We start from the raw sequence: 10,237 nt of genomic DNA, 5'->3' as shown, positions 1-10,237 counted from the left end.
TAAAATCGTTTCTTGCTTAGAAACAAAACTGATTTGGTTGAAACGTGATTTCGATTAAACTTTCGAGTTGTAGATCAATAGGTCTTGGTCTCTCTCACCTTGATCAAGTAATAGGTCTTGCTTGTTCAAACACTATCCCTTTAATTCACAAAAATCAGAACGGTTCGTACCTAGTACGTTCGGTTCGCCAAAAACAGTCCGTCATTTTAATAGTTCTTGTTGCCTTAATCAAACAATTCCAGGTCTGCGCGTACCTAGTACGAACAGTCCTCAGTACTGTCCAAAACGTCCTTAATTCCGCTGCTCTATTCGCATCATTTGTGGTATCAGAGCTTCGGCTCTTGATCCTTGTTTAACTATGTCGGTGGACTTCAACAGTCCAGAATTCATTCATCAATTACGGGAAGCCTTGAAACATGCTCGTGAAACTGATGAGCGTTGGCAACCTAGAAGAGGAGAACGAATTGTTGATGCATTCAAAGCGAGTGATCTTCCTGAATTCGTTGGAGGGGCTGATCCCGAGGCCTATTTGGAGTGGGAACGGAAAATCGATCGTTTATTCGATTTTAAAGATTTGGATGATGACAAGAGGTGTAGGTTTGCAATTCTGAAATTGAGCAAAGGAGCATCGCTGTGGTATGAGGCGATGAAGGCTAAGAGGGTCCGAGAAGGCAAGGAGAAAATTGATTCTTGGGTGTCCCTAAAACGCAAACTACGGAAAAGGTATGTACCATCGACTCATAGGCTGTCTACTTATCGCAAAATCGCTGATTTTAGACAAGGCAAATTGAGTGTTAGCGAGTACTTAGATGAATTTCAGAATCTTGCTATTATGGGTGAATTGGAGGAAGTAGAGGAACAAAAAATTGCTCGGTTTTTCGTGGTTTAAATTATAACATTGCTAGCACGGTTGAGTTATACCAATATTCTGATTTTGATACCTTGTGTAGTCTTTGTTTGAAAGTTGAATCCCAAGGGAAACCTAAGTATGGGAGTGGGTCGAATTCAGAATCGAGTAAGCCTAAATCATGGTCGAAACCCGAGTCTAAATCTGTCGGTACTTCAAATGACCAGTCCGTGTCTAACACCTCGACTGGCAACCCTAAAAACACCGCTGGTCAGTCCTCAAAAACCCCGGGAAAAGAGACCTTAAGAGAAGCCTTAGAGTGTCAAGGATTCGGTCATTATCAAAGTGCGTGTCCTAATCAACGAGTTGTGACCTTAAGAGAAGCCTTAGAGTGTCGGGATGAATTGTTGGCCGAGGAAGAACAAATGAATGAGTTTCTGGTTCCTAATGATAATGAGGAAGGGGAAGAAGAAGTAGAGGGTTATGAGGCACCTAATGTCAATACTAATTTGGTTTTGCGAACTTTGAAATTTGAGTCTAAACCAATTGAGTCGGGACAGCGAAACCAACTGTTTCATACTAATTGCAAGGTGAATGATAGGTAGGTGAGTCTAATTATCGATGGAGGGAGTTGTACTAACGTTGCCTCTACTGAAATGGTGTCTAAATTGGGTCTTAAGACCACAAAACATCCCCATCCTTATGCGTTGTATTGGCTAGATAACGGTAGTAGTGTCAAAGTTACTAAACAGGCCCGTGTGAATTTAGCAATGGGTTCGTATGTTGATGAGGTTTTATGTGACGTTATACCCATGGATGCTTGTCATATCTTGTTGGGTCGACCTTGGCAATTTGATCGGGATGTGTTGCATCGGGGAAGGTGTAATGAATATGAGTTGAAGGATAAGGGAAAACGAATTGTGCTCAAGCCTTTACCACCTCAAAACAGCCGTGTTGCTGCCACAAACATCGTTGTTGATTGGAGAACGGGATGTGGAGCGTGCTATTGATAGTGGTGAACGGGTTTTCTTACTGATTGCTAAAGAAAATTCGAGTTCTAATGTTGTTTTGCAGGAAAATGACCGAGTTGAAAAGCTCCTTGCGGAGTTTAGTGATGTATTTCCCGATGAATTACCGGCTAGTTTGCCTCCTATTCGGGGCATTGAACATCAAATTGACCTTATTCCGGGCTCATCTCTCCCGAATAAGGCTGCTTATCGTTGTAATCCCGAAGAAACAAAGGAACTCCAAAAGCAAATCGATGAATTGATGGCTAGGGGCTATGTTCGTGAAAGTATAAGTCCTTGTCTTTGTCACTGGTGCTACTTGTGCCAAAGAAAGATGGGTCGTGGAGAATGTGTGTTGATAGTCATGCCGTGAATAACATAACAATCAAATACCGCTTCCCAATTCCAAGGCTCGATGATATGCTTGACGAGCTTCATGGTTCGGTTATTTTCTCAAAAATCGACCTTAGAAGTGGTTATCATCAGATTCGGATGCGCGAAGGCGATGAATGGAAGACGGCTTTCAAAACGAAGCATGGGTTGTATGAATGGACCGGCATGCCATTCGGTCTTACCAATGCTCCAAGTACCTTTATGAGATTGATGAACGAGGTACTTAAATCTTTCTTGGGCAGATTTGTTGTGGTTTATCTTGATGATATATTGGTGTATAGCAGGAGCATAGATGATCATTTTGAACATTTGAGGCAAGTGTTCGAAACATTGCGAAGTCAGAAACTTTATGGGAAGCGTGAGAAGTGCTCTTTTCTTGTGGAGAGCGTGGTTTTCTTGGGATACGTGGTGTCCAAGGATGGTGTCTCGGTTGATCAATCAAAAATTGAAGCAATTCGATCATGGCCAGAACCTAAAACCGTTAGTGAGGTACGATCTTTTCATGGGCTTGCTTCATTTTATCGTCGATTTATTCGAGATTTCAGTACCATAACCAGCCCTATAACGGAGTGTTTGAAAAAGGGAAGTTTTAATTGGGGCGGGGCTGCTAAGCAAGCTTTTGAAACGATTAAGGATCGGTTGTGTACCGCTCCTATCTTGGCTTTACCCGACTTTTCTCAACCTTTCGAGGTCGAGTGTTGATACGAATTGAGCAGCGGAAATAGGACGTTTTGGACAGTGCAGCGGACTGTTCGTACTAGGTACGCGCAGACCTGGTATTGTAAGATTAAGACAACAAGAACTATTAAAATGACGGACTGTTTTTGGCGAACCGAACGTACTAGGTACGACCCGTTCTGATTTTTGTGAATAAAAGGGATAGTGTTTGAACAAGCAAGACCTATTACTTGATGAAGGTGAGAGAGACCAAGACCTATTGATCTACAACTCGAAAGTTTAATCGAAATCGCGTTTCAACCAAACCAGTTTTGTTTCTAAGCAAGAAACGATTTTAACACAAGTGTTTTGTTGGTAATTTCTGAATGATTTTATTCAAGCAAATGAAGGCCTTATATAGCCCTCCAAGCAGCCGTGCAAGCCTAGCAAAGTGAAGAGTTTATCATTTACTCCTCACTTAATTACAATCATTAAAACAACTAGTTCATTGAACTTAGACAAACAACAATTTAAGCTAACATTTTATTGTAAACATAATCTGAAAATGTAAGATAAAAACGTCTTGTGGACCGTCTTGGATTGCGTGCCATCAGCTCCTAAGTTCCACACTTAGCAAATTAACAAGAGAAGGATAATTGTAGCTTAAAGGCTGAAACTTACGGACCAACATCAGACCCTCCCCTTGAGTGTTCATAACCAACTCGTCCAGCCCATCAACTAACTCCGAGACATTAGCTTGGTCCTTTGCTTGGTTCGCATCATCCCCTCCCCCTTGAAAAGGAATTGACCTCAATTCAGCTAGACCATCATCATCCAAATAAGGAGAGAGATCACCAACATTAAAAGTGGCGTGAACACCATAATCACCGGGAAGTTCAACCTTGTAAGCATTGTTGTTCACTCGACCCACAATCTTGTAAGGACCTTCCGCTCTAGGCATGAGTTTATTCTTTCGTTTGCTAGGAAAACGCTCCTTTCTCAAGTGCACCCAAACCAAGTCTCCAACCTCAAACACCCTTGGCTTCTTATTCTTGCTTGACTTGCGTTTATAGGCTGCATTCACGGCTTCAATTCTTGCACGGACTTGCTCATGGAGCTTCAACATTGCTTTCAACTTGGACTCGGCATCTTTATGCACCAACTCATCTTTAGGTAACGTAATTAAATCCAAAGGAAGATAAGGATTAATACCGTATACAATTTCAAATGGCGAATGACCCGTAGCATGAGTAGGCGACCTGTTATAAGCAAATTCGGCATGAGAAAGCTTGAGATCCCAATCCTTTTGTGTCTTGCTCACAAGCCCACGCAACAAAGTACCCAAAGTTCGATTTGTGACTTCGGTTTGCCCATCCGTTTGAGGATGGTGAGAGGTACTAAACAGCAACTTTGTACCCACTTTCCTCCACAATGTATTACAAAAGTAGCTCAAGAATTTAGAATCCCGATCCGACACAATAGTCTTTGTAATGCCATGTAACCTCACAATTTCCCGATAGTATAAATCAGCCACATTAGAAGCATCATCGGTTTTATGGCAAGCAACAAAATGAGCCATCTTGGAAAAACGATCAACCACCACCATGATAGCATCCTTACCACGTTGAGTGCGTGGCAAAGCAACAATGAAGTCCATAGAAACATCGTCCCAAGGTCTGACCGGAATTGGCAAAGGAGTATATTCACCCGGTTTGAACTTGCTCTTCGAAACTTGACAAGTAACACACTTACCCACGATGTTGTGAACATCTTTTTGCAATCGTGGCCATAAGAAATGCTCTTTCAAGATCTCCACGGTCTTAGCCACCCCGAAGTGACCAGCTAGCCCTCCACCGTGAGCCTCCCTTACAAGTAGTTCTCGAATCGGATGCTTAGGAACACAAAGTTGATTTCCTTTAAAAAGAAAACCGTCTTGAATCAAATACTCTCCCTTAGCTCCTGATTTGCACTCAAGATATATTGCACCAAAATCTACATCTTCACCATAATAATCCTTCAAAGTCTCAAAGCCCAAAAGACGGACATCAAGCGTGGACAGCAAGGTATACCGACGAGATAAAGCATCGGCTACAACATTACTCTTCCCATTTTTATATTTGGATGAAAAGTGAAATGATTGTAAGAACTCCACCCATTTTGCGTGCCTATGATTCAACTTCTGCGGCCCATTAATATACTTCAAGGATTCATGATCGGAATGCAATATAAAATGGTTAGGACGGAGATAGTGACTCCAATGATCAAGAGCCCGGACAATAGCATAAAATTCCTTATCATAAGTGCAATACTTCAATCGAGCCACACCCAATTTCTCCGAGAAGTAGGCAATAGGACGTTTCCCTTGAATCAAAACAGCCCCTATTCCCACGCCACTAGCATCACACTCGACTTCGAAAGGTTGAGAAAAGTCGGGTAAAGCCAAGATAGGAGCGGTACACAACCGATCCTTAATCGTTTCAAACGCTTGCTTAGCAGCCCCGCCCCAATTAAAACTTCCTTTCTTCAAACACTCCGTTATAGGGCTGGTTATGGTACTGAAATCTCGAATAAATCGACGATAAAATGAAGCAAGCCCATGAAAAGATCGTACCTCACTAACGGTTTTAAGTTCTGGCCATGATCGAATTGCTTCAATTTTTGATTGATCAACCGAGACACCATCCTTGGACACCACGTATCCCAAGAAATCCACGCTCTCCACAAGAAAAGAGCACTTCTCACGCTTCCCATAAAGTTTCTGACTTCGCAATGTTTCGAACACTTGCCTCAAATGTTCAAAATGATCATCTATGCTCCTGCTATACACCAATATATCATCAAGATAAACCACAACAAATCTACCCAAGAAAGATTTAAGTACCTCGTTCATCAATCTCATGAAGGTACTTGGAGCATTGGTAAGACCGAATGGCATGACGGTCCATTCATACAACCCATGCTTCGTTTTGAAAGCCGTCTTCCATTCATCGCCTTCACGCATCCGAATCTGATGATAACCACTTCTAAGGTCGATTTTTGAGAAAATAACCGAACCATGAAGCTCGTCAAGCATATCATCGAGCCTTGGAATTGGGAAGCGGTATTTGATTGTTATATTATTCACGGCACGACTATCAACACACATTCTCCACGACCCATCTTTCTTTGGCACAAGTAACACCGGTACAGCACAAGGACTTATACTTTCACGAACATAGCCCCTAGCCATCAATTCATCGATTTGCTTTTGGAGTTCCTTTGTTTCTTCGGGATTGCAACGATAAGCAGCCTTATTCGGGAGAGATGAGCCCGGAATAAGGTCAATTTGATGTTCAATGCCCCGAATAGGAGGCAAACCAGCCGGTAATTCATCGGGAAATACGTCACTAAACTCCATAAGGAGTTTCTCAACTCGGTCCTTTTCCTGCAAAACAACATTAGAACTCGAATTTTCTTTAGCAACCAGTAAGAAAACCCGTTCACCACCATCAATAGCACGCTCCACATCCCGTTCTCCAATCAACAACGACATACCAGCCTTGGGGACCGTGTTCGTAGCAGCAACACGGCTGTTTTGAGGTGGTAAAGGCTTGAGTACAATTCGTTTTCCCTTGTCCTTCAACTCATATTCATTACACCTTCCCCGATGCAACACATCCGATCAAATTGCCAAGGTCGACCCAACAAGATATGACAAGCATCCATGGGTATAACGTCACACAAAACCTCATCAACATACGAACCCATTGCTAAATTCACACGGGCCTGTTTAGTAACTTTGATACTACTACCGTTATCTAGCCAATTCAAAGTATAAGGATGGGGATGTTTTGTGGTCTTAAGACCCAATTTAGACACCATTTTAGTAGAGGCAACGTTAGTACAACTCCCTCCATCGATAATTAGACTCACCCATCTATCATTCACCTTACAATTTGTATGAAACAGTTGGTTTCGCTGTCCCGACTCAATTGGTTTAGAATCAACTTTCAATGTTCGCAAAACCAAATTAGTATTGACATTAGGTGCCTCATAACCCTCTACTTCTTCTTCCCCTTCCTCATTCTCATTAGAAATCAGAAATTCATCCATTTGTTCCTCCTCGGCCAACAACTCATCCCGACACTCTAAGGCTTCTCTTAAGGTCACAACTCGTTGATTAGGACACGCACTTTGGTAATGACCGAACCCTTGACACTTAAAGCATCGAACCTTAGCCAAACTAGTCTCTTTTCCCGGGGTTTTAGAGGACTGACCAGCAGTGTTTTTAGGGCTGCCAGTCGAGGTGTTAGACACGGCCTGGTTACTTGGACTACCGACAGATTTAGACTCGGGTTTAGATCATGATTTAGGCTTACTCGATTCTGAATTCGACCCACTCCCATACTTAGGCTTCCCTTGGGATTCGACTTTCAAACAAAGACTACACAAAGTATCAAAATCAGAATATTGGTATAATTCAACCGTGCTAGCAATGTTATAATTTAAACCACGCAAAAATCGAGCAATTTTTTGTTCCTCTACTTCCTCCAATTCACCCATAATAGCAAGATTCTGAAATTCATCTAAGTACTCGCTAACACTCAATTTGCCTTGTCTAAAATCAGCGATTTTGCGATAAGTAGACAACCTATGAGTCGATGGTACATACCTTTTCCGTAGTTTGCGTTTTAGGGACACCCAAGAATCAATTTTCTCCTTGCCTTCTCGGACCCTCTTAGCCTTCATCGCCTCATACCACAACGATGCTCCTTTGCTCAATTTCAGAATTGCAAACCTACACCTCTTGTCATCATCCAAGTCTTTAAAATCGAATAAACGATCGATTTTCCGTTCCCACTCCAAATAGGCCTCGGGATCAGCCCCTCCAACGAATTCAGGAAGATCACTCGCTTTGAATGCATCAACAATTCGTTCTCCTCTCCTAGGTTGCCAACGCTCATCAGTTTCACGAGCATGTTTCAAGGCTTCCCGTAATTGATGAATAAATTCTGGACTGTTGAAATCCACTGACATAGTTAAACAAGGATCAAGAGCCGAAGCTCTGATACCACAAATGATACGAATTGAGCAGCGGAAATAGGACGTTTTGGATAGTGCAGCGGACTGTTCGTACTAGGTACGTGCAGACCTGGTATTGTAAGATTAAGACAACAAGAACTATTAAAATGACGGACTGTTTTTGGCGAACCGAACGTACTAGGTACGACCCGTTCTGATTTTTGTGAATAAAAGGGATAGTGTTTGAACAAGCAAGACCTATTACTTTGATCAAGGTGAGAGAGACCAAGACCTATTGATCTACAACTCGAAAGTTTAATCGAAATCGCGTTTCAACCAAACCAGTTTTGTTTCTAAGCAAGAAACGATTTTAACACAAGTGTTTTGTTGGTAATTTTTGAATGATTTTATTCAAGCAAATGAAGGCCTTATATAGCCATCCAAGCAGCCGTGCAAGCCTAGCAAAGTGAAGAGTTTATCATTTACTCTTCACTTAATTACAATCATTAAAACAACTAGTTCATTGAACTTAGACAAACAACAATTTAAGCTAACATTTTATTGTAAACATAATCTGAAAATGTAAGATAAAAACGTCTTGTGGACCGTCTTGGATTGCGTGCCATCAGCTCCTAAGTTCCACACTTAGCAAATTAACAAGAGAAGGATAATTGTAGCTTAAAGGCTGAAACTTACGGACCAACATCAGACCCTCCCCTTGAGTGTTCATAACCAACTCGTCCAGCCCATCAACTAACTCCGAGACATTAGCTTGGTCCTTAGCTTGGTTTGCATCAAGTGTGATGCTAGTGGCGTGGAAATAGGGGCTGTTTTGATTCAAGGGAAACGTCCTATTGCCTACTTCTCGGAGAAATTGGGTGGGGCTCGATTGAATTATTGCACTTATGATAAGGAATTTTATGCTATTGTCCGGGCTCTTGATCATTGGAGTCACTATCTCCGTCCTAACCATTTTATATTGCATTCCGATCATGAGTCCTTGAAGTATATTAATGGGCCGCAGAAGTTGAATCATAGGCACGCAAAATGGGTGAAGTTCTTACAATCATTTCACTTTTCATCCAAATATAAAAATGGGAAGAGTAATGTCGTAGCCGATGCTTTATCTCTTCGGTATACCTTGCTGTCCACGCTTGATGTCCGTCTTTTGGGCTTTGAAACTTTGAAGGATTGTTATGGTGAAGATGTAGATTTTGGTGCAATATATCTTGAGTGCAAATCAGGAGCTAACGGAGAGTATTTGATTCAAGACGGTTTTCTTTTTAAAGGAAATCAACTTTGTGTTCCTAAGCATCCGATTCGAGAACTACTTGTAAGGGAGGCTCACGGTGGAGGACTAGCTGGTCACTTCGGGGTGGCTAAGACCGTGGAGATCTTGAAAGAGCATTTCTTATGGCCACGATTGCAAAAAGATGTTCACAACATCGTGGGTAAGTGTGTTACTTGTCAAGTTTCGAAGAGCAAGTTCAAACCGGGTGAATATACTCCTTTGCCAATTCCGGTCAGACCTTGGGACGATGTTTCTATGGACTTCATTGTTGCTTTGCCACGCACTCAACGTGGTAAGGATGCTATCATGGTGGTGGTTGATCGTTTTTCCAAGATGACTCATTTTGTAGCTTGCCATAAAACCGATGATGCTTCTAATGTGGCTGATTTATACTATCGGGAAATTGTGAGGTTACATGGCATTCCAAAGACTATTGTGTCGGATCGGGATTCTAAATTCTTGAGCTACTTTTGGAATACATTGTGGAGGAAAGTGGGTACAAAGTTGCTGTTTAGTACCTCTCACCATCCTCAAACGGATGGGCAAACCGAGGTCACCAATCGTACTTTGGGAACTTTGTTGCGTGGGCTTGTGAGCAAGACACAAAAGGATTGGGATCTCAAGCTTTCTCATGCCGAATTTGCTTATAACAGGTCGCCTACTCATGCTACGGGTCATTCGCCATTTGAAATTGTATACGGTATTAATCCTTATCTTCCTTTGGATTTAATTCCGTTGCCTAAAGATGAGTTGGTGCATAAAGATGCCGAGTCCAAGTTGAAAGCAATGTTGAAGCTCCATGAGCAAGTCCGTGCAAGAATTGAAGCCGTGAATGCAGCCTATAAACGCAAGTCAAGCAAGAATAAGAAGCCAAGGGTGTTTGAAGTTGGAGACTTGGTTTGGGTGCACTTGAGAAAGGAGTGTTTTCCTAGCAAACGAAAGAATAAACTCATGCCTAGAGCGGAAGGTCCTTACAAGATTGTGGGTCGAGTGAACAACAATGCTTACAAGGTTGAACTTCCCGGTGATTATGGTGTTCAC

The 10,237-nt window shown here is 42.1% G+C and overlaps 1 protein-coding gene across 1 annotated transcript; it reads right to left on the bottom strand.

Moving 5' to 3' along the window:
- Positions 1-7,245: 7,245 nt before the first annotated feature.
- Positions 7,246-7,920, bottom strand: LOC141637441 (uncharacterized). The gene has a single exon (XM_074446918.1). The coding sequence runs from the start codon at positions 7,918-7,920 to the stop codon at positions 7,246-7,248; it is 675 nt and encodes a 224-aa protein (XP_074303019.1).
- Between the last annotated feature and the right edge of the window lie 2,317 nt (positions 7,921-10,237).

The sequence above is a fragment of the Silene latifolia genome, unplaced genomic scaffold, assembly GCF_048544455.1.
Source record: "Silene latifolia isolate original U9 population unplaced genomic scaffold, ASM4854445v1 scaffold_112, whole genome shotgun sequence".
NCBI classification, from domain to species: domain Eukaryota; kingdom Viridiplantae; phylum Streptophyta; class Magnoliopsida; order Caryophyllales; family Caryophyllaceae; genus Silene; species Silene latifolia.
This window is presented reverse-complemented; position numbering and strand designations above follow the sequence as displayed.

What these genes read in the sequence shown, in the direction of transcription:
- LOC141637441 (XM_074446918.1), bottom strand. Translation starts at nt 7,920, where the DNA reads ATGTCAGTGGATTTCAACAGTCCAGAATTTATTCATCAATTACGGGAA.